The sequence below is a fragment of the Salmo salar genome, chromosome 02 (genome assembly GCF_965601325.2).
Source record: "Salmo salar chromosome 02, fSalSal1, whole genome shotgun sequence".
Taxonomy (NCBI): domain Eukaryota; kingdom Metazoa; phylum Chordata; class Actinopteri; order Salmoniformes; family Salmonidae; genus Salmo; species Salmo salar.
Window position 1 is genome coordinate 61722501 of NC_138292.1, and position 25933 is coordinate 61748433.

The 25933-nt window shown below is 41.9% G+C and overlaps 1 protein-coding gene across 2 annotated transcripts in view; it reads left to right on the top strand.

Annotated features, from left to right (window-relative positions):
* Positions 1-25933, top strand: part of LOC106586787 (E3 ubiquitin-protein ligase NEURL1) — a 97616-nt gene that overhangs the window by 21246 nt on the left and 50437 nt on the right. The window contains exons 1-2 of one of the 2 annotated variants that reach the window (XM_014174449.3): positions 6841-7529; positions 24151-24416. In XM_014174449.3, the coding sequence (XP_014029924.1) occupies positions 7496-7529; positions 24151-24416 (300 nt within the window). In that variant the 5' untranslated portion in view covers positions 6841-7495. Of the gene's footprint in view, positions 1-6840; positions 7530-24150; positions 24417-25933 lie in introns of those variants that run through there. The other variant, XM_014174440.3, reaches the window with a different exon arrangement.

Genomic DNA, 25933 nt, shown 5'->3' on the forward strand with positions numbered 1-25933 from the left:
GAGAGAGAAGAGAGAGAGAGAGAGAGAGAGAGAGAGAGAGAGAGAGAGAGAGACAGAGAGAGAGAGAGACAGAGAGAGAGAGACAGAGAGAGAGAGACAGAGAGAGAGAGAGAGACAGACAGACAGACAGACAGACAGACAGACAGACAGACAGACAGACAGACAGACAGACAGACAGACAGACAGACAGACAGACGAGATGAGATGTCCCCCTGTATGTTTGTGTGCATCCGGCAGAGAAGAACTGATACACACATCAGCTCCTCCAATTAGTGCACTGGGAACAGAACCATACCCTGAAGAAATGCCCCAATCTGCCACTCTGTCTCTTGCTACTGTTTCTTTTTCCCATTGGGGGCCTGGGCCAGATGGGGCCCTTGAAAAATCTATTGGTGGCCTTTCCAGGGCCTAATGAAAAAAGCTGTTGTATTAGAAACAGTGAGTGGATGCTGTTGCTGCATCCAAGGCAATCCTCTCTATGGGACAAATGGCACTGTTGGCTTTCACAAGGCAGTCACATCGTTTCCCTTTCTTTTGATCTGGTCTCAGATCAAATCGGTTTCAATGATGACCCGAAGCATGGGTGAAAGAGGGGATCAACCCAGGGGTGAGATTAGTGACAGAGATAGATAGAGTGATAAAAGAGAGGAGGAGGAGGAAGAAGGAGAGGCCAATTGAAGCCAAACAAACTTGTGGTCTGAGGTGCAGTCACAATCACACAGAGGGCCAACTCACATCGCCACCCCACCCTCACACAGATAAAGCTGATTCGACGAACGGGGGATTTGAAAACCGCTAATTCAGCACGGTCACTGATTAATGGAAAATGTAATCCATTCAAGCAAATGTATGAAAATATGCTTCCCGGTCGGAACAGCTGTTCTGCATTACACCATTGTAACGAACAATAAACACTCTATTATGATCGGAACTGCAATTCAAAGCTGTCTTGGTATATGTGGTGAGGAATTACAGCCACATGTATCTAGTGTAGGCCTAGCGGGAAAGGAAAGATGTCGATGTCGGCCTTTGTGGTTTTAGTCTCTACAAAACTATGGTCCTGCAACAGTTAACCTGTTTTGATACTAATATGTGTCAATCATAATTTCAGTAATTCAGTTGATTCGATTAAAGTTACTTAAATACGTTTGAAAACTTTCCATCACACACCTTAGGCCTTAGAATAGGTTCTGTACTGTACTATATTACGGAGAAGCAAGTGATGTCCTAAAGTCCTTCCGGCCACTCAAACCTGCGCACCGTTTCCGTAATATATTTTGAGATATCCCTCCACACCAACCGATATCCCTTCACTGTAGCCCCATAGACATGGAAATGACCTTTTCTGTTGCATCGCCGGAGACAATACGCCGTTTCTTAACAATAATCCGCCTGGCGACTCAGCAAGATATTAAAGAAGACTGACAGATCTTATTATCACCTCTCCACTTCCCTTCCATCACTCCTGATGACAACTATGTTACACAAGACACGTAATCGGCTCAAACTTTCACCTTCACTAATAAATGTCATGGAGTCATCCTCTCAGGCATGTTGGATAGTGATGTAATATACATTGACAAGACGAGATTTAGGGTTGGTTGTATTATGGTGGGGATATACCACATACTGTACTGATTGTCTTAGGGTTCATTCTGCTATTACCTTTGAACCACATTGATATTCTGTACGAGACAGAAATCATGCGAGAAGCATAGTATGGTTTCCCCTTGAAGACAGTCTGATGTGCATAGTTATTTACCATTTTGTACCACAGCATTGTTGAATACTCGTTTTTGATTGGCATTCTAGAATGGACATTAAAACCAGATAACGGGACAGTTGGAATCATTACGCAATATGCGCCTACACATGCAGACTGTACTTGCTACAAAGTTACAGAAAGCTAAACCAACAACTACACAAACTCAAATCAGATCCATTGTAAACGCAGGTTCAACAAGTAAAAAATGTAGCATTGATTTGTTTTTGCAGAGGCATATTCTTTGGGAGCATCTGATGATCTAACGTGGTGAGTGATGAACATGAATTTCTCCTGTCCCCCCTGCCGCTAAAGCTGTCAAATCCTCCCACATGTTTCTAGTTTGACAGCTGTTTTTAAGTAACTGATATTTTTGAATTCGGTTGTCATGCAGCATTGGCAGGTTTGCTCGTTTTTAAACTACTTGGCTAGCTTGTAGCCTAGTGTTTGATATGCAATGCAATCTCCTCATACTTAATAACAGTCAGTGTTGACCAGTGTCCTGACGAAAAGGCGAAGTTTTCTAGCTATGCCAGGCGAAATCTAGCATTATCAGCCCATCGTTGTGTGCAAATGAATTGTGACTGTTAGCCATAGCTACTTGGCTAGTTAGAAAGCAAGGGATAAGAACGTTACCAGCGAGCATGGCAACGGAACATAAAGAACCATCGACTGGGTCGCGTCCATGAGTATCAAACGAATCGAACGAACGACTGGGTCGCATCTCTAGCAACCAAAACATGAGAATGAATGAATTTGCTCATATGAATGAAAATATAAATGTTTTTTTTCTACCTGTAAATGTGTGCTAAGTATTGTTTTCTTTGTCAACTGTGGTATAAGTGGGATGAACAGCTTAAACAAACGCAACGGAATAAGCGTTGCTGTTATTCTGGCTGCAGAGGTCGTGACTGTGTAGCCATAGCGGGTTGGCTGGCTAGCTAGCAGCAAGCAAGGGATAAGAACATCGCTACTGAGCATGGTAACGGAACATAAAGAACGAACAAAAGGGTCGTGTCCGTAAATATCAAACTAATCGAACGACTGGCATGCGTTTCTCCAAGTGTGTGTCACCAGACCTCAACCCAATTGAACACTTATGGGAGATTCTAGAGCTGCGCCTGAGACAAAGTTTTCCACCAGCAAAACACCAAATGACGGAATTTCTTGTGGAAGAATGGTGTCGCATCCCTCCAATAGAGTTCCAGACACCTGCAGAATCTATGCCAGGGCGCATTGAAGCTGTTCTGGCGGCCTGCAGTGGCCAACGCCGTATTAAGGCACTTCATGTTGGTGTTTCCTTTATTTTGGCAGTTACCTGTATCTCTCAGATCATATGATGTTGTAAAATATATTACCTATTACCATATGGTTTTGCTACAATATAATAATTGTTAATGTTCCGTACATAGTGACATAGCTATATAATGTTTATTTGATACCCATTCCATTCTTCTCTCTTTCTCTCACCCCCTCTTTCTCAGATCATATGATGTTGTAGTGTTACCTAGTAATATGTTGCACATGACCCAGTGATGGGACGCTGGAGGCTGGCTCTGAAAAGGGGTAATGTTTGCACCACACGCCTCTCAGAGTCAGACAATACGGTCCGCAGGAGACCCAGTCCAACGTCCCTCCTCAAGCATCTGCTGTCGTATTCCATTTCACCAGGCACTCAGGGATAGGTGACACCCTGTTCTGTGTGTGTGTGTGTGTGTGTGTGTGTGTGTGTGTGTGTGTGTGTGTGTGTGTGTGTGTGTGTGTGTGTGTGTGTAGCTCACCTTGTCGTTGTATTGTATTGGACAGTCTTTGTGTCCTTATTTGTCTTGGTGAGATTGCTGTTTATATACGGACACAATTTCATTTTTGTTACACTTTTAGGTCAGGAGGTGGGACAAGATGTGTGTCTGTTAGTGGAGGGCAGGATCATGCTAATATAATAACCCAGGCTGCAGCCGAATGCTACGATCTTCTTAGAAACATGTCCGACTGGTTTCCAGATGCCATTAACATGATGTGTTGATGTTTTTTCAGCTATAGTTTGATATCATAAAGTGCCATCTGTTCTTGATCTATAAAACTGTTCTAGATTTGGTACAGACTGGTAACAGAATCGACTGATTGACTGATCAAGGTACAGATACCTCCCACAAGGTTAATGTCCCCTCATTATTAATATACCAGATAACGTCATCAACTGAATCAGATACCTCATTTTTGTATTTTTTTTATTTCACCTTTATTTAACCAGGTAGGCCAGTTGAGAACAACACAGAGTTACACATGGGATAAACAGACGTACAGTCAATAACACAATAGAAAAATCTATATACAGTCAAATACAGTCAAATCTACAAATCTATATACTTAACATAGTGATGAGGCCTGATACTGGTATTGGAAATTAAAATCATCAGTCAAACGTCGCCAATCAATTCCCACAGATCCCCTCATGTCTTTATTTTTTGAACCTTTTCACTGGTAATATATATGGGATATTTGATTTTCAAACAACCAAACTGCCAGAAGCCAACAAACGTGTTTGTTCTTGTAGCATAACTAGGAAGCAGACAGTTAATGATCAACTGACATTCTGTTAGCATACAGTGTAACTTAACACTGTGCATGTTCCCCTTTAGGTAGTGTGTGTGTGCGTGTATGTGCGTGCGTGTGTGCGCGCGAGTGTGCGCGTGTGTGCTTGCTCCTTTGTCTACACTAAGGCTAATTTCCCATAGGAAGTATCCATTTTAAACAAATCACTAGGCACAGTCAATCACATTGACCTGAGACACAACCTCAATATCTTTTAGATAATAGACAGAGGCAGAAACGAATCAAACTCAACAAAAAGACCTATTAATGATTCTTTCTTCCTTTTTATTGTATTTGAGAATGACAGATGTACTGAAGCCTGTTTTCCCAACCCACATTCCCATTATTATGGACATACAATTCTCACCGCCTGTAGTCTGGTGCAACCACAGATAACGAACACACAATGGAGTAGTCGTAAATCCTAAACGCTGTGTGTGTGTGTGTGTGTGTGTGTGTGTGTGTGTGTGTGTGTGTGTGTGTGTGTGTGTGTGTGTGTGTGTGTGTGTGTGTGTGTGTGTGTGTGTGTGTGTGTGTGTGTGTGTGTGTGTGTGTGTGTGTGAGCGTACGTGTGCGTGTTTGGCAACCACTACTAAGGCTAAACAGGACGTAGCCCAAAAATATGTTGTGGGATAGGACGGACCAGGACAGCTGGTGTACTTACTAATGGAACGAGCCAGGGCTGTCAGGGCTTTCCCTCTGAGTCAAGACAATAAGGAGCGTAAAGCTTTCCCAAAGACACTAAAATAAATGTGGGTTTCTGTTGGAGTGTGTGTGTGTGGGGTGTGTGTGTGTGTGTGTGGGGTGTGTGTGTGTGGGGTGTGTGTGTGTGGGGTGTGTGTGTGTGTGTGTGTGTGTGTGTGTGTGTGTGTGTGTGTGTGTGTGTGTGTGTGTGTGTGTGTGTGTGTGTGTGTGTGTGTGTGTGTGTGTGTCCATGCAGTCGCCAGATGAGAGTGCCTGTAGGTCCACATCCCAAAACCAGACCACTTTTATTTATTTTAGTGAGTTACGTAAGGATACAGTATCTACGCCTGGATTCAAAAAGAACCCAACTTTACAGACTTAGTCATGTAACAGATATAGGACTGCGGGCCATGGTCAAAGAGGATCACTTAAAAGGTTAAGATGGCACGCATGGAGGAGGTCTGTTCTTAAAAACAGGAAGACAGGGGACAGAAGTGTTTTCGCCGAGCGTGTCTTCATGAATGTCAGGAAATTCAAGGAAGTGTTGAACCGGTGTTGAACTGTAATTAGGCTACATTTAGCATCTATCTTTAAGAAGACATGATGGCCTTCAGGGAAAGCCAGCAGGAAGTCCGTCCGAGTCCGCTCATGGAACCTGGTTTTGGTCAAGCTTGGCATGATCACCCTAGGATCTAGCGCTACCACCTGGTGTAGGCTTTGGTCAGTTGGTGACGTGACAAACAGTTCAAAGTGAGCCATGTCAGACAACACCAGTTTTCCTCATTCACTCACACACAACCATTCGTACTTATTTAGGCCCAGTGGTCGTGTGGGAGCATCGAGGCCATTGAAAACTCCTCTCCAATTCATTCCACCCATTGAATAGGGACTCGATGCATTTATGTTTATATTCAAAATGTGCACACCATGTGTGAGTATGCCGCCTGATCTACAAAAACGAACCTTCGGTTTGCGGCCCTGATTTAGTTTAGATTGAAGTCGCCATCCAGCCTCAAGTGTTTGTTATGGTTACGTAGCCGTAATCGTTAAAGGGGGAAATGGTAAATATTATTGTCAGCATGATTCAATGGTAATGTTTTCAACTCAAACAAGAAGAGACAGTTGTTTTCATCACTCTCCTCTGAATACTCCAAATGGGACCTTTATGACAACACCCTCACACAACAATGCAATGTCTCACTGAGTAAAATGAATAGAATTCCCCAGCATAGATTGAAATGTCTTATTTTGAACAGTGTTGGCTCCATAGAATTAGGAATTAGAATACTGTAGTAATTTAATAATATGGTTTGTTCGCTAATCCTTCTTTTTTCAGTCAATAATAATAGTGGTGGCATGTGTGAATCGTGAATGATTGATTGGAGGGGAATGTTCCATTCATTGGACAACGCAGAAGGTCAAGATAGTAGGCCGATATGCGCTTCAACTATTCTTATCATTGGTTGCCTTCCCAAGATCCCCCACCACCCACCCCAATTTAACCCCGATAGAAACTCTCAGCCCATAAGCATTTTCATTCACCCTTTTCGCCAATATCACTTACATCTGTCACTCCTAGTCATTCACAAAGCCATTATCACCCTTAAGAGATATCTAAGCAGCGAACATCCTTGAGGCTAATGTAAACTACTCCAAGACGGAGGGGCTCCGATGTCACCGTGGATACGTGATGACAGCTTAAGTCAGAGGCGTGACTCTTCAGGGGTCACCCAGGCTGTCTGCCAGGGGCAGAGGGGCCCCGAGGCACACCAGGAAGCAGAAGGGACTCACTTGAGGTGAAAGGCAGAGTGCTGAGGGTAAAGAATGTGACCGCTTGGTTCCTCTGCCCTACTCTGGACCCAAACATAGTGTGGTTACTCATGAGCGAGACGGGAGGACACTGTGAGAGATAAGCCTATAGAACTAGCAATCTAGCATAGCATATAGCGCTCACATAGTCTGCCTATGTCCACACCCTCCATTGTATTCTATGTACATCTTTATTTTATATTGACAGTGCTTTAAAATGATTTGCAAGACAAATTCTCTGGAAGGCAATGCAATGTTCTATTCTATTCTAAGGTATAGCCTACCCTGAAATTGTCCAAGTGTCCATGTTACTCATATCCTTTATGATTGTTGGAAACTGGCAGCGAGTGCGTTAACAACACTTTGTCATGACTCCACCTTTTATGTAAATGTCAGTGTGTGAGTGGAGCTCGAGGCGCTGAGAGCGCACAGTGAATGGAGGAGCAGCCTTCACTACCGCTCTGCTTGGTGCTTAGTGGACCTGGAGTGGACCTGGAGTGCACTGTGTTTATATTCCAACTGGGAGAAAGAACGGCCGTTCTGGATGTAGCCTCCAATCATGTTGTCGGCGTTGGATTGTGCATCAATACCGCAAGTGTTTGAATATTGAGAGCTGGGATATAAGGCCTGCCGACTGGAATTGTAGTCATGGGAGGCCAGATAACGCGAAATGCCTTGTACGGTAAGGAAAAAATAACGTTTAGATACACATAGATCACGTCACCATTGCTTATGCTGTACACACTGTAGGTTATCGTTTCGTTCAATTTGCAATGCAATGGAGCATAGTTGGAGAGTGCAATTCCTGTCGCGTAAAACAACGTTGCGTGTGTATCAGGTAGGCTACCCAAATTCTGATGTCACACAGATGTCACACCAGAGACAGTTCATTATAGACATGTGCATACATTGGCTAGGCTACAGAAGGCTATTCCCTTTGATCAGTGTTAAGGTAGAAATACAAACATTAAAGCTATTCCTTTGGGTCGATTTGATATATTTTGTATTGAATGCAGTTTAATAATTTATAGCTATTCATAGGAAAACCTGCTGATGTCAATATTCGTCTATCATCCCTTATCCGTTTGCACGTTGATACCATCGTTTGCGTACTTCATCAGTCGCCTTCTGTTGATGCTAGTAACTGTAGACGCAGTTTGTAAGAAAGTTGCGGGTTTCCCCCCAACCCCCTTGGTGTATTTCAGTTATCTCACATTGGTGTGGGGGTTTCCCACACTCTGTGCACTGGGGGGAAGTCAGTCATATCCAGCTGTGCTAGCCAACCAAACCAATCAGTAAATCAATTTGTGTTTATGTAGGCTAGCACAGCTTAGCTCATCCTATGCATAGCCTTATTGCCAAGTCCCAGAATTACAGTAAATGTCTCTAAAGAATACGATTTTAAAGGATTCTGTGGGCCTATAAAAAGGTATTTTAACATTAAACATGACATGTATTCATTGCGTAATTCTGCAAGGCTGTAATTCTGAAAATGAATAGAACACCATATCATTTATTAGTGAGCATAAGCTATATGTTCTATTATTCAAATCTATGAGCTATCACACATGTAGTTAAGAACACATCTAATAACACATACGATCACTTCCATCCAAGTAACATAATAAATACCCTATACAGTTAATAAAAACACAGTGCTGCAGCAATGCTTTGGATCAGGTTACTAAATGCCTGGTCTAGATAACACATGTTGACTTAGTTGTCTGGACCTGTAGCTGTGGAGTGGCTTACCTCCACCGTACTGACATCAAGTCCCTCACAGCCTCCCAGGAGTCAGACCACCTGATCATTAGGTCTAATTAAAGCCCATTGATGAATCCAATTAGGTAGATAAGGACACAGTAGCGCCTGAGACAACAGGACAGGACAGCAGAATGACTGGGTGTGTGTGTGTGTGTGTTTGCGTGTGCGTGTTTGTGCGTGGCTTCTCACTGTAGGATCAAGGTCAAAGGCCTTAAAGAGAGAGGGAGAGGATTTCCATGTTTACTAGCCTAGTTTCTTGGTAGTGTAAACACTGCACTTGCTGTTTCTATATGAAAGGCGTTAGCTGAAATCTAACTTTCGGTATGATTTTAAGTGAGTGCGTTTCGGTGTATAGGCTAGTGTGAAGTGGGGAAAAAGCCGATTCTGCGGCAGGAAAGTCAGTTCTGTAGCAGAACACAGGGCAGTGTTGTGTTGGGGCTTGATTGCGTAATTGAGGTCTCTGCTGAATGTGTTGGGAACACTTGTTGAGGCTCCTTATCGACTCAATGTGGGCCAGCCTTTCACCCTTGATCGTGTGTGTGTGTGTGTGTGTGTGTGTGTGTGTGTGTGTGTGTGTGTGTGTGTGTGTGTGTGTGTGTGTGTGTGTGTGTGTGGGTGTGTGTGTGAGAGAGAGAGAATGTTATCCTCTATTGGAAGCTCAGTCTCCAAATACGAGCTGCTGATTGATGTGAAAGTCTTATCAATGTTCCGTATCTCACCTTGTCCTGCGAATATGAAATGTAATTTGGATATAGTCATGGGACAGAAGAAATGCACACAGATCACTCATCATGCAGAGGCCAAGAGGCTGTTCATGATTAAAGGCTAAAGGGGTATTACACATATCATCTGGCTCAAGTCAATGGAGAGAGACGCAAAGAGGGAGAGAGGGAGAACATGAAAGAAATAGGGAGAGAGAAAGAAAGAGAGAGAGAGAATGAATGAATGAAACGAGTAGGAAAAGAGAGAGAGCAGTAAGACGGGGTGTACTAACAGAGTAGTGCCCAGTGTGTTTAGTTATGGCCTGTTGCCATGGTGTGACAGGAACATACCGTATGTCTAGGGGGTCAAGTGGCATTGGTGGGTGGTGGCCGTATGGTGATTGTGCCACCAGTGTCTCCCTCCCTGTGGATTCAGACTGGGTTAACGTGAGTCAACACACACATAGCGTCACACACACACTCACACACTTTGTGACAATGCACATACCCCCGTTGTCATCATATTCTTCTTGACTTGACAGGTCACCTTTGAGGCGGCGCATAACGACTTTATGTGTGTGTGTGTGTGTGTGTGTGTGTGTGTGTGTGTGTGTGTGTGTGTGTGTGTGTGTGTGTGTGTGTGTGTGTGTGTGTGTGTGTGTGTGTGTGTGTGTGTGTGTGTGTGTGTGTGTGTGTGCGTGCATGCCTACATGTGCGTCAGTAAAAATAGCATCCTGCTTGCAATCAATACACTCTCATCAGGCTCCTCCACAAAGCATTCTACAAATCTACCGCGGAGGAGCACAGAGTCGTTATATTGTTATACTACACCATATTGAATCTACAATGGTTATTACTTATTGATTGCAGTTGCGTAACACTGTTCTCTGGGGGAATGTGGTAACATGGGTGAGCTAAGGTGTACGACTTAGCGAGATGAGAGTCATGACGTGAGGTCTTTATTAAGTTGGACAGCTCACCTTGCACTCTCAGGTCGTCATGACGCCATGACAGGGATGTCTAAATTATTCAGCTGTTTTAGTCTTGGTTGAAGCAGATGGAAAGGCTATTTGAGAATGGAGCTAGCAATGTCGCTAAATTTAGCTTGTGTTGGTAGTATATTTTGCATATATTTTTTTGTGTTGTCTATGGTATTGCGCACATGAATAGTTTTCCTCATTCCAATCGTTCTCCTTTTTAATCTTGAAAATCTTGAAAATCTGCTCAGTCCCGACTCCTCGAGCCATGCATCTATCAAGTGCAAATCAATCGTGTTGTCATGTCGTTGCCTAGCAGCAGATGAGGTAGCCTAGGTTACCACAAACATAAGTGCGGGCGCCCAGTTAGAAGATCAGTAGAACAGAAGGCAGACATAGCTACGGTATCATTGGCAGTAATCTCGTCCTACCTGTAAACCCAGGAGGATAGTATTGGGTTTTACCCACTTGATCTGTATCTCTGTCATAGCAGCTGTCATTCACACATTTACACTTAGTAACCTCAGCCTCGTATACCTCAGTCTAACTTATATTACCAATATGTTGTTTACACATTTACTCTTAGTAACCTCAGCCTCGTATACCTCAGTCTAACTTATATTACCAATATGTTGTTCACACATTTACACTTAGTAACCTCAGCCTCGTATACCTCAGTCTAACTTATATCACCAATATGTTATTCACACATTTACACTTAGTAACCTCAGCCTCGTATACCTCAGTCTAACTTATATTACCAATATGTTGTTTACATATTTACACTTAGTAACCTCAGCCTCGTATACCTTAGTCTAACTTATATCACCAATATGTTATTCACACATAAACACTAGCAACTCCAGCCTCCAGAAAATGGAATTGCTTGTCTATAACACAAGTTGTTTGTCTATAACACAAATTACCTGTCTATAACACAAATTCCTTGTCTCTAACACAAATTGCTTGTCTATAACACAAGTTGCTTGTCTATAACACAAGTAGCTTGTCTATAACACAAATTGGTTGTCTATTACACAAGTTACTTGTCTATAACACAAATTGATTGTCTATTACACAAGTTACTTGTCTATAACACAAATTGCATGTCTATAACACAAATTGCTTGTCTACAACACAAACATTATGAATGTATGATGCATAGAGGCACTGCAATAAGAGACAATGCTAGTGCTGTACAGTATATTGTTAACTTGATTAATGTGAGCGTGATTCGTTGATTCATTTCATAGTTGTTGGTACATCAAGCCGAAACGCCATTTGCTGATGACTCATGACTGAATATACACATTGTTCAGACAACCTATGCAAAGATCGTTAAAATGTTGTTTGTCTCCATGCTTAAGGCTTATTTACAATATTGTGTAAATGCCATTGCCAACAGATGCTTACAGAAAGAAATGTGAAACTGAATACGAAACGTAGATCCTGTATTTATTTTGTATAATCTTTCTTTTATTCAACTTTTTCATTCCCCCAATTTCCTGTATTAGTAAGCAGACATTCAAATCCTCTATTCCTGGTGCTACTCTGGTGAAATAAGAAGTGATTGTGGGTCGATCATAAGGCTATGTCTGCCCAGAGTGTGTGTGTGTGTGTGTGTGTGTGTGTGTGTGTGTGTGTGTGTGTGTGTGTGTGTGTGTGTGTGTGTGTGTGTGTGTATTCATGCAAGTCTGTGTGTGCGTGCTCGTGCATGTCTGTGTGTTGGTCCCGGATCTCTGGAGGATGTGTGTATTAAGCTGTGTTTTGTAGAGAAGCAACCATGGGGAGCTTTGGGTGACAGGTGGAAATTAGTTTGTATTTTATATCTTTTTTTTTTGTCATTTAGCAAACGCTCTTATACAGAGCGACTTACAGGACCAATTAGGGATAAGTGCCTTGCTCAAGGGCACATCGATCAATTTCACCTAGTCAACTTGGGGATTCGAACCAGCAACTTTTTGGGTTACTTTGCTGAACCTCTTAACCGCTAGGCTAACACCCAGCCTACACTTCAATGAAGAGGAGAGAGGGGAGGTTCTGTTGCTTTGCTGTGGGTCTCAGTTACTGATAGACACCCTGGCAAGCTGCATTGTCCCTGCATTCTTAGAAACCTGCTTGCCCTATGTTGCCACAGCGATTCTGTTTATGGCTTTGTTATGCTTTGATTGGCACATTGTACGAAGATAGTATGACACAACACCTGTTTTCTTGTGGAATCGTAACTGTGTATTATAAGGATAGTATTATGATGACTACTGTCATGTGTATTATGAAGATATTATAGTATTATGATGACTACTGCCATGTGTATTATGAAGATATTATAGTATTATGATGACTACTGTCATGTGTATTATGAAGATATTATAGTATTATGATGACTACTGCCATGTGTATTATGAAGATATTATAGTATTATGATAACTAATACCATGTGTATTATGAATACATTATAGTATTATGATGACTAGTACCATGTGTATTAAGAAGATATTATAGTATTATGATAACTAGTACCATGTGTATTATGAAGATATTATAGTATTATGTTGACTAGTACCATGTGTATTATGAAGATATTATAGTATTATGATGACTAGTACCATGTGTATTATGAAGACATTAAAGTATTATGATGACTAGTATCATGTGTATTATGAAGATATTATAGTATTATGTTGACTAGAATCATGTGTATTATGAAGACATTATAGTATTATGATGACTAGTACCATGTGTATTATGAATACATTATAGTATTATGATGACTAGTATCATGTGTATTATGAAGATATTATAGTATTATGTTGACTAGTACCATGTGTATTATGAAGACATTATGGTATTATGTTTACTAGTACTATGTGTTTTATGAAAACAATAGGGTTGGGCGGTAACCAAATGTTCATATGTGACCCACCACCTTGATTCGGTCCTATGTAGCAAAATTTGAAATGGTGTTTTTTACATTGATAAAAGTAGAGACTCAGAGCTAGAAAATTGTATATCATACACTGCAGTTGGGGAACAATGGGAAATTAATTATTCTTTGAAAGTTGATAAACTTGTAAACCCACTTTTGAGAAAATGGCCCGTAAATGGGTTGGTACACCTACTGGAGAGCTTTTCTTTATCTACACCAATTTAGCATCGTTCACACCCTCTTAAGCCTTAGCCCCACCCATGTCTTTAAGGATTCACTTGTGATGCCATGTACTAAACAGAGTGTTTAAGGTAGTGTAGTAAACAACCAAAGATTAAGACTAAAAGTGGTGAAAGTAGTAGTAAAAATACACTTTATCTAATCCTTGGTCTATATCCTAATCTGACTTTGGTGTTGTTCTTCACGTTACCGTCTCTGGTAAGCACACTATATCAAGTCAAATCAAAGTTTATTTGTCACATACAGAGGATACAGAAGGTGTAAACAGTACAGTGAAATGGTTACTTGCATAGTGGAGTCTTTTGTTTAGACCCCTAATCCCAACCCATACTATCATGCACCATGCATAAATCTGCAGGTAGCTAAAGTTAACCAACTAGGTTCAATGTCAGCCAGCTAGCTAACATTAGGCTATAACTAGCAATGCATATGGCTTTCAAAGATACAAATAATATTACTACACAGCTCACGCACGTAACATTAGCTAGCAAGCCAGCCGGCTAACGTAAGCTAGCTAGCTAACAGTACGCTGTAACTTGCAATGAAAACGACTTTCAGACAAAATTAATGTGACAGGTGAAATGAAGAACGTGATCTGCTTTATCTTCTAACGTATTGCACAAGTTGACTGCAGGTATTTACTTGAAAAGTAGCTAGAAATATTTTTATTTGGATTCATGTGTGAGGCCATGTACTATGAAAAACTTAAAATAAATAGTTTTGACGGTATTAAAAAACCATCCCGTGGCTATGTCCAAATACCCCAGTATACGATGTACGGTATACCGCCCAAGCCTAGAAGACAATAGTATTATGATGACAAATTCTGTTTTATGTGGACAATACCATTATGAGGACTCAAGTGCTATTATATGAATGACAGTTCTAACTGAAAGTGCCTGATGCTAAGATACAACCAGGAAGTCATTACTCCAACGTCAGTTTGTTCTCCTGAACAAATATTTGAATATTTATCTAAACTGATGGAACACAATTCACATTATATGCCATTATAATGTCAGTAACCCATGCAGTATCTAGATAAGAATTACATTCCCTCACACTGCTCCAAGGGTGTGTCGTGGCACCCTATTCCCTACATAGATATATACAGAACATGCACTAAATAGGGAATAGGCTGTCAATTGAGACACAGCCCACTCAGTCTAGTTATACAACTAAAGGAGGAAGATTAGTTTACACTTTTACAAAGATGTTCATTGAAGGATGACAAGTCTTAGTCACACAGAAGCCGTGTGTGTTCCGACAGGGATTAGACTTGTCATTACTGTGAGGTCATTAGCGAAATAAGTCCTCACGCACACACGCGCGTGCACACACACGCGTGCACACACACACACACTTCTCCAGGCTACGGAAGGAGAACCACAGTATGCACAATGTTTATCCATAAAGAGACATCCTTGACTTTTGGGAGAGAGGGAGAGAACAGTCATGTAAGGATTTTAAATGGACACAGACATGCGCCCCCCCCCCCCCCCCCCCCCCCCCCCCCCCCCCACACCCACACACACACACACCCAACCTCCTTGGCACACGTCTGCTGGCAGCCCCACACCTCACCACGCTCTGATAGGAGCACCTTATCCCTACCTACGGTGCATTTGGAAAGTATTAAGACCCCTTGACTTTTTCCACATTTTCTTAACCTGTTAGGGCTAGGGGGCAGTATTTACACGGCCGGATAAAAAACGTACCCGATTTAATCTGGTTATTACTACTGCCCAGAAACTAGAATATGCATATAATTATTGGCTTTGGATAGAAAACACCCTAAAGTTTCTAAAACTGTTTGAATGGTGTCTGTGAGTATAACAGAACTCATATGGCAGGCAAAAACCTGAGAAGATTCCTTACAGGAAGTGGCCTGTCTGACAAGTTCTTGTTCTTCTTGACTCTCTTTATTGAAAACTGAGGATCATTGCTGTAACGTGACACTTCCTACGGCTCCCATAGGCTCTCAGAACCCGGGAAAAAGCTGAATGATGTAATTCCAGCCCCTGGCTGAAAAACATTAGCGCCTTTGGTAAGTGGTCTATCAGAGGACAATAAGACTGAGGCGCGTGCACGAGGGGATCCCATGTTTTTATTTTCTCTCTCTTTGTACTAAAACACAGATTCCCGGTCAGAATATTATCGCTTTTTTACGAGGAAAATGGCATAAAAATTGATTTTAAACAGCGGTTGACATGCTTCGAAGTACGGTAATGGAATATTTAGAATTTTTTTGTCACGAAATGCGTCGGGCGCGTCACCCTTCTTTACCCTTTCGGATAGTGTCTTGAACGCACGAACAAAACGCCGCTATTTGGATATAACTATGGATTTTTTTTAACCAAACCAACATTTGTTATTGAAGTAGAAGTCCTGGGAGTGCATTCTGACGAAGAACAGCAAAGGTAATAAAACTTTTCTTATAGTAAATCTGACTTTGGTGAGGGCTAAACTTGGTGGGTGTCTAAATAGCTAGCCCTGTGATGCCGGGCTATCTACTTAGAATATTGCAAAATGTGCTTTCACCCGAAAAGCTATTTTAAAATCGGACATAGCGAGTGCATAGAGGAGTTCTGTATCTATAATTCTTAAAATAATTGTTGTGTTTTTTGTGAACGTTTATCGTGAGTAATTTAGTAAATTCACCGGAAGTTTGCGGGGGGTATGCTAGTTCTGAACGTCACATGCTAATGTAAAAAGCTGGTTTTTGATATAAATATGAACTTGATTGAACAAAACATGCATGTATTGTATAACATAATGTCCTAAGATTGTCATCTGATGAAGATCATCAAAGGTTAGTGCTGCATTTAACTGTGGTTTGGGTTTATGTGACATTATATGCTAGCTTGAAAAATGGGTGTCTGATTATTTCTGGCTGGGTACTCTGCTGACATAATCTAATGTTTTGCTTTCATTGTAAAGCCTTTTTGAAATCGGACAGTGTGGTTAGATTATAACGAGAGTCTTGTCTTTAAAATGGTGTAAAATAGTCATATGTTTGAGAAATTGAAGTAATAGCATTTCTAAGGTATTTGAATAACGCGCCACGGGATTCCACTGGCTGTTACGTAGGTGGGACGAAATCGTCCCACTGGCCCTAGAGAAGTTAAGTTACAGCCTTATTCTAAAATGTATTAAATAAATTATTTTTCTTATCAATCTACACACAATACCCTATAATGACAAAATGAAAACTGATTTGTAGAAATGTTCGCAAATGTATTAAAAATAAGAAACAGAAATACCTTATTTACATAATTATTCAGACTATGAGACTCGAAATTGAGCTCAGGTGCATCCTGTTTCCATTGATCATCCTTGAGATGTTTGTACAACTTGATGGGAGTCCACCTGTGGTAAATTCAATTGATTGGACAGGATTTGGAAAGGCACACACCTGTCTATATAAGGTCCCAATGTTGACAGTGCATGTCAAAGCAAAAACCAAGCCATGAGGTTGAAGGAATTGTCCGTAGAGCTCCGTGGCAGGATTGTGTCAAGGCACAGATCTGGGGAAGGGTACCAAAACATTTCTGCAGGATTGAAGGTCCTCAAGAACAGAGTGGCCTCCATCATTCTTAAATGGAAGAAGTTTGGAACCACCAAGACTTTTCCTAGAGCTGGCTGCCCGGCCAAACTGAGCAATCAGGGGAGAAGGGCCTTGGTCAGGGAGGTGACCAAGAACCCGATGGTCACTCTGACAGAGCTCCGGAGTTCCTCTGTGGAGATGAGAGAACCTTCCAGAAGGACAACCATCTCTGCAGCACTCCACCAATCAGGCCTTTATGGTAGAGTGGCCAGACTGAAGCCACTCCTCAGTAAAAGGCACGACAGCCCTCTTAGAGTTTTCCAAAATGCCCCTTAAGGACTCTCAGACCATGAGAAACAAGATTCTCTGATCTGATGAAACCAATATTGAACTCTTTGGCCTGAATGCCAAGCCTCACATCTGGAGGATAACCTAGTGCCATCCCTACGGTGAAGCCTGGTGGTGGCAGCATCATGCTGTGGGGATGTTTTTCAGCGGCAGGGACTGGGAGACTAGTCAGGATCAAGGGAAAGATGAACCGAGCCAAGTACAGAGAGATCCTTGATTGGAACCTGCTCCAGAGCATTCAGACCCTCAGACTGGGGCGAAGGTTCACCTTCCAACAGGACAACGACCCTAAGCACACAGCCAAGACAACACAAGAGTGGCTTCAGGACAAGTCTCTGATTGTCCTTGAGTGGCCCAGCCAGAGCCTGGACTTGAACCCGAACATCTCTGGAGAGACCTGGAAATAGCTCTGCAGTGACGCTCCCCATCCAACCTGACAGAGCTTGAGAGGACCTGCAGATAAGAATGGGAGAAACTCCCCAAATATAGGTGTGCCAAGCTTGTAGCGTCATACCCAAGAAGACTCAAGGCTGTAATCGTTGCCAAAGGTGCTTCAACAAAGTACTGAGTAAAGGGTCTGAATACTTATGTAAATGTAATATATATATATATATATATATTTTTTTTATTGTTAATACATTTGTAACAATGTCTAAAACCTGTTTTTACTTTGTCATAGATTGTTGAGGGGGAATTTAAAAAAAATACATTTTAGAATAAGGCAGTAACATAACAAAATGTGGAAAAAGTCAAGGGGTCTGGATACTTTCCAAATGCACTGTATATGTACACACAGTATCTACCTCAATTACCTCGTATCCCTGCACATTGGCTCAGTACTGGTACCCCGTATATATAGCCAAGTTACCATTACTCACTGTGTATTTATTATTACGTGTTCTTCCTTTCTATTATTTCTCTATTTTCTTTCTCTGCATTGTTGGGAAGGGCCGGTAAGTAAGCATTTCACTATTAGTTTATCGAGCATGTGACAAATAACATTTTATTTGATTTAAATACCCCTTGTGTCTCGCATTCCTCTCTACCTGATTCATAGAGTTACCTCTTTTGTGTACAGAAAGAAATCAATCAAATTGGACACTTAACTTAGGCTCCTAGCTCGCTTTTCGCCTTCGAAAATAGCTCGCTAACAGCCAATTAATCATCTTTGGCTAATGGAATCAAAATGAGGTATTCATCATTATAAACAATGTTTCAATGCAGAGCTTGAATAAGAGAGTGGCTCCATGTGTGAACTATGTGCGCACACAGAACATCACCGAAACAATTACCATAATTGGGCTTTTTCATCTCACTATTATACTGTAGGAATTGTACCCTCAACTCTAAATCTACACTATCAGAAAAAAGGGTTCTTTGGCTGTCCCCATGGGAGAACCCTTTTTCGTTCCAGGTAATTTTTCCCTCTGGGGAAAGGGTTCTACATTGAACCCAATAAGGTTCTACCTGGAACCAAAAGGGTTATTCAAAGGGTTCTCATATGGGGACAGCCAAAGAACCCCTTTAGGTTCTAGATAGCACCTTTTTTTTCTAAGAGTGTAACCAATGGCAGCGAGAGCACAATTTAGGCATGTGAAATCCTATCAACAGTATGTATGAGGTGGAAGGACCTGTCACACTTGACCAGACTTGGAGCTTCGTAATCATCGGCTTTGTCACCCAACATGCTTCCATCCTTCCACAGATGTTACTTGAGGTCAAATTGTAGGCATTGGGAATTTTTTATTTATTTAACTAGGCAAGCCAGTTAAGATGGAACTCCTGATCACGGCCGGTTGTGATACAGCCCGGGATCAAAACGGGGTCTGTAGTGACGCCTCTAGCACTGAGATGCAGTGCCTTAGACCGCTGCTCCATTCGGGAGCCCACCTATTGAGAATTAGAAGTGGAATTCTCTGGGAAGGTTGGTCATTCAGAATAACATCCCTCCGATGGTACAGACGTAGGATCTTAATTTGATCACTCTTTTGTTAATGATAATTTTCCTGTAAAGCAGGAAATGGAAGCTTTTAGTGTATTCACGTTTAAAAAGGCTTCTAAAGTTTGTAATTTCCACTTTTTACATTTCTAACTTAATTTGCCGTAATGTAAAATGCATCAACCCCTACAAAGACAATATCCATTCATTATAATCCACATAATAATTCACATTTCCTGTTGCTGCAGGATTATTTTCTGCGGTGCGAAACGCAGGTTAGCATTTTTCATCATGAATATTGTTCTGGAGGCAGCTCTGCAGAGTGGTCACAAGCTGGCACAGCTATAAAGTCATAAAACCACACTGCTACTGTATTTGTACTTGGGATATTGCTTTTCAACAGTGAAAGTTCAAACATCGCTCATCATTCAAACTGCCCCTAATGCCTAACCCTAACTTTAAAAATGTCCTTCAGCGATGGTTTGAACTTTTTCTGTTGAAAAGCAATATCCCAAGAATGAATACAGTAAAGTACAGACAGTAAAGGGTAATTTTATTTTTTTCTGAGCAAAATAGTGTTTTTTTTAGACACAACTGAAAACTTCAAGGAGTTGGTCTGATGGGAATCTGTGATGTCATCGGCCTCCCCCTTGCTTGAACAATAGAGGAGCAATAGAGAACAAAGGAGGAAAGGCCCACCCCCCACTTGTGCCATGTCATGACATACCTGGACCACCTATTGAGATGTGCCTTTTGTTAAGTAAATCAGGTGTTGAATGAGGTGAAAAGGAGACTGGAGTGCCACTTTAAATTAAGACCAAAAAGCTAACCGCTGGGCTATTTAAAGGGATATCGCTCAGTTCTGCCTCCAGGACAAGACTCATGACAAGAAACGTCAACCTGCATTAGAAACTGGTCAAATTAATATCCTATATCTGTAGGTATAGCTCCAAAGCATTGACAGACAGCCTTTCAATAAGCATAAAACAGAGCAATCCTTCATGGAAAAATTACTTTCAGTCAGATCGGCCGAGATGAGTTTAGAAATTTTTGTGATCTTACTGTAGCCTACAATGCTGTCCTGATAAACCATAGCACTAAAATGCAAATATCGTTCATGTGTTGTCTGCTTGCAAACAAATAGCATCTGTCCGTATCAAGCCTGAGCCGTTCCCGCAAATCTAGCCTTTGACGCAGGGATTGAGGGTTGCTAAGGAACGTGAATTCACACTTAACCCCTGTTTCCCTCAACCAACAGCTGCTGCTCTCCTTTTGCTAGTTGTCGCTAATGCATTCAGTTCAATCTGGCCTGACACACACATACTGTACACACACACACACACACTGTCCAATCTGCTCCGACCATGTGCGCCCCATTCAATGAATGCTCTCCCTTTGCCCCAACGCTAAGACAAAGGACATGATGCTTGATTATGGGGCCTGAGTGAGTAAGTGATTGTATAGGCTAAACACTGGGAGTGGGTATCTATTGATAAAGTAGTGTCTTCCTCCCAAATGTCACCCTATTCCCTTTTTAGTGCACTCATTTTGGCCGTGCCCCATAGGGCTCTGGTTGAAAGTAGTGCACTGTGTAGGGAATAGGGTGCCATTTGGGACATAGGCTAGCGTTTATATAGAATGCTGTATACAGGCCTTATCAGTGATTCCCAGACCCTCAGTTGCTTTTGCAGCCTTTGTTGAGGTTATCAATGGTAAAAAGTAGAAGAGCTGGGTTATTGTGATTTGTACAAGAGGCCCTGATTTGAATATAGAATAGAACCAAAACACAGTTAGCTAATTGAAAGGGCACAACAGGCTAATATCCCATTCACATGACATTATATACACTGCGTCTACAAAACATTAGGAACACCTGCTCTTTCCATGACAAATTGATCAGGTGAATCCAGGTGAAACCTATGATCCCTTATTGATCTCACTTGTTAAATCAAATCAAATCAAATACAATTATATTAGTGACATGTGCCTAATTTCACCTTACAGTGAAATGCTTACTTACGAGCCCCTAACCAACAATGCAGTTTCAAAAAATACGGATAAGAATAAGAGATAAAAGTAACAAGTAATTAAAGAGCAGCAGTAAAATAACAATAATGAGACTATATACAGGGGGTACCAGTACAGAGTCAATGTGGAGACTATATACAGGGGGTACCGATACAGAGTCAATGTGCGGGGACACCGGTTAGTTGAGGTAGTATGTACATGTAGGTAGAGTTATTAAAGTGACTATGCATAGATGACAACAGAGAGTAGCAGTGGTGTAAAGAGGGGGTGGGGGCACTGCAAATAGTCTGGGTAGCCATTTGACTAGAAGTTCAGGAGTCTTATGGCTTAGGGTTAGAAGCTGTTTCAAAGCCTCTAGACTTGGTGCTCCGGTACCACTTGCTGTACGGTAGCAGAGAGAACAGTCTATGACTAGGGTGGCTGGTGTCTTTGACAATTTTTAGGGCCTTCCTCTGACACCGCCTGGTATAGAGGTCCTGGATGACAGGAAGCTTGGCCCCAGTGATGTACTGGGCCATTCACACTAGCCTCTGTAGTGCGAAATCCACTTCAATCAGTGTAGATGAAGGGGAGGAGACAGATTAAAGAAGGATTTTTATGTCTTGAGACAATTGAGACATGGATTGTGTATGTGTGCCATTCAGAGGGTGAATGGGCAAGACAAAATATTTAAGCGCCTTTGAACGGGGTGTGGTAGTAGGTGCCAGGCGCACCGGCTTGAGTGTGTCAAGAACTGCAATGCTGCTGGGTTTTTCACACTCAACAGTTTTCCGTGTGTATCAAGAATGGTCAAAGGACATCCAGCCAATTTGACACAACTGTGGGAAGCATTGGAGTCAACATGAGCCAGCATCCCTGTGGAATGCTTTTGACACCTTATAGAATCCATGCCCTGACGAATTGAGGCTGTTCTGAGGGCAAAAGAGGGTGCAACTCAATAGTAGGAAGGTGTTCCTAATATTTTGTACACTCAGTGTAGGCCTCACATTATAGCCAGAACAGTTGAAGGAGCCATGAAATTGAAATGAGATGTGTGTCTTTGAGAGCATGGCTGGCTGCTGTAGTGTAGTAGGTGATTGGGGACAGATTTTTAGAACCACCACCTGCTCCCTGAGTCATTGGTAAACACATGCATTCACTCTGCATTCACTCTGTTCATGATCAGAAGTCAGGACTCAGGCACACACTCATATTGAAGCTTTCCTGTGCAGATGATCCTAGTGAGGCGCTAATGGACTAAATTATCTATCTAGATGTAATTCCTAATAGTCATGATAATACTGAAGCTTTCCATTGCAGATCCTACTGATGTGTTATAACAGATGTAGCTGTACTAGATAGAAGTGAAATCCTATGGTTTGTTCCTGATGCACTAGGTTCTCTATCTACATTATATTTCTAGATAGTAATCAAATCATGTAGTTTGTGCGTCCCTGAGTTGGTTTATATGAGTCATATGATATATTGTACCATACTAGAGCTTTCCTAGTATTGCAGTTCCTAATGATGCGCTAGAATATCTATTTGGATTCCATTACTAGATTAAATCATGTAGTTTGTAGTTTCCTGTCCATTTGTACTTCCCTGTACTTGTTTATATGAGTCATATGATGAACTGTATGCATTTTCCGAGACAATATGAGGTTATTGGACACGTTCTCCTTATATCAATAAATAATATTCAATTAAACTCACAGTACATTCACATTTGGTTAATACTATAAACATGGATAATATAATAGTATTGTATTATATTCTACACTGTATAGTAATGACGCTTAATCCTAACTGAAAATGCCACGTAGTCACTGACTCAGCCTTGGCCTCAATACTCACAAAAGGATGATAATGTTGGGTCAGAGATGGTGCACATCATCCACTAACTTTATTTGCCGGTCCTAAGATCATAAGGTCAGGCACAAAGCAATGAACAGGGAGGAAAAAGTCATTTCCTACTCCAACGTTGTAAAACGTTAAACAACAGCATGGACAATTGGTTTTCGCTGGAGGGCCAACATGATTACTGAGCAACTGCTGTTTATGTGAATCAAACAAGTCAGACTGTAGTATGAGGTGAACTAGTTATCTGATAGGAAGAGGCCTAGAAATCCATAGAAGGTCCCCATAGGCACAGATCTGGGATCAGCTTTAGCCTCCCTAAATCAGAACCTTTGCCATAAATGTGGGGAAACATGACATTGTGCTTAGATCAGCATCATGGGGCAATTTACACATTCTAATATGTGACAATTATCCAACTTCAGCTAAAGCCGAGCAAGAACTATACCTATTCTAATGATTGTATTTCTATTCAATTCAATTCAATTCACTTTTATTTTCTGTGAGGGAACTTCCTGGGGGAAAACAGGCAAATGTCCCATTCACATGACATGATATAGGCCTCACATTATAGCCAGAACAGTTGAAGGAGCCATGAAATTGAAAGGAGATGTGTGTCTTTGAGAGCATGGCTGGCTGCTGTAGTGTAGTAGGTGATTGGGGACAGATTTTTAGAACCACCACCTGCTCCCTGAGTCATTGGTAAACACATGCATTCACTCTGCATTCACTCTGTTCATTATGAGAAGTCAGGACTCAGGCACACACTCATATTGAAGCTTTCCTGTGCAGATGGTCCTAGTGAGGCGCTAATGGACTAAATTCTCTATTTAGATTTAATCCTAGATATTTCCTGGTAGGGAACTTCATGTGTGGTGATGAATGGTACATACAGTACAAGATGCATAACAACCTCGAACACAAACACATACTGTATAAAGGATTAGAAGGGTTTGAATATCATTCTGATGGCACCCCTCTGTCTATCCATCAGACTCTCTGGGTGGTCCGTTCCCCTCCACCACCCACCGATGCCACCACAAGCCCAAGCGCTGCCTGCCCATCCAGCAGTGTGGCGTTGTGGGCGGGGACCAGAGGAGAGGCCTGGCCATAAGTCCCTTGCTCTTCCACCCGAACACCAAGGGCTCCCAGATCGCCATGGACCTGGCCCAGAGGACCGTCAAGAGGCAGGCCAGTTTCTGTAACGCCATCACCTTCAGCAACAGACCCGTAGCGTTGTACGAGCAGGTCCGGATCAAGGTATGTAGAGATTTAGATGGACACCACACCCAAGGAGGCTTATTTACAGTATTCAAAGTATTCTAACAATGGTAGATTCATTTTATTTGATTATTTTATTAACATTTTCGAGAACAAAAAAGGCCCATTCCTCAGCAAGGTCCCCAATCAACATGTTGAACTGCCAGATAGGCACCAGAACATCCAGTTGTTGGGAACTTTGTAGGCTGTTCTATACAGTGAGGGAAAATGATCAGTCTATCATTTTAATGGTAGGTTTATTTGAACAGTGAGAGACAGAATAACAACAACAAAAATCCAGAAAAACGCATGTCAAAAATGTTATAAATTGATTTGCATTTTAATGAGGGAAATAAGTATTTGACCCCCTCTCAATCAGAAAGATTTCTGGCTCCCAGGTGTCTTTTATACAGGTAATGAGCTGAGATTAGGAGCACACTCTTAAAGGGAGTGCTCCTAATCTCAGCTTGTTACCTGTATAAAAGACACCTGTCCACAGAAGCAATCAAGCAGTCAGATTCCAAACTCTCCACCATGGCCAAGACCAAAGAGTTCTCCAAGGATGTCAGGGACAAGATTGTAGACCTACACAAGGCTGGAATGGGCTATAAGACCATCGTCAAGCAGCTTGGTGAGAAGGTGACAACAGTTGGTGCGATTATTCGCAAATGGAAGAAACACAAAATAACTGTCAATCTCCCTCGGCCTGGGGCTCCATGCAAGATCTCACCTCGTGGAGTTGCAATGATCATGAGAACGGTGTCTCTCACTGTTCAAATAAACCTAACATTAAAATTATAGACTGATCATTTCTTTGTCAGTGGGCAAACATACAAAATCAGCAGGGGATCAAATACTTTTTTCCCCCACTGTATAATGTAAACATACCAAGTCAGGATGGTGATGCGAACACACACACACACACACACACACACACACACACACACACACACACACACACACACACACACACACACACACACACACACACACACACACACACACACACACACACACACACACACACACACACACACACACACACACAATCCTTCTTTCAGTCTACTGCTGCTTCCCCCTTCTGTTCCTGTGTCTCCCCAAATAGGCTTAGCAGGTTTCCATCTAACAAGCCAGCATGTCAACACAGTCAAAGCACTGGGTAAATACTGCTTATGGCACCAGGGCAAGTGGATGTGGCTTTACTGGGTGTTGGTAAAACAGTGATGAGTGAATAGCAGCAAGCACAACAGTTAATTCAGCCAAGTGCTCTAAAGCAGTGGTTCCCAAACTTTTTTTAATAGAATTGCAAGAAAATGATCTTTAAAACTGATAAATTCTCTCCTCACCCCATGACAAAATGTGTAGAACTGCAGGAAATAAGTTTTAAACCTGCAATATTTTCTCTCCGCCAACAAGACGGGTGTGAGCAGTTTGTGTCATGGACAGTGCCTGTGCCTATAGAAATAGACTTGGCTCGCTCGCGGGGGGAACGTGTGATGTTCCCCAATGCTGGAATG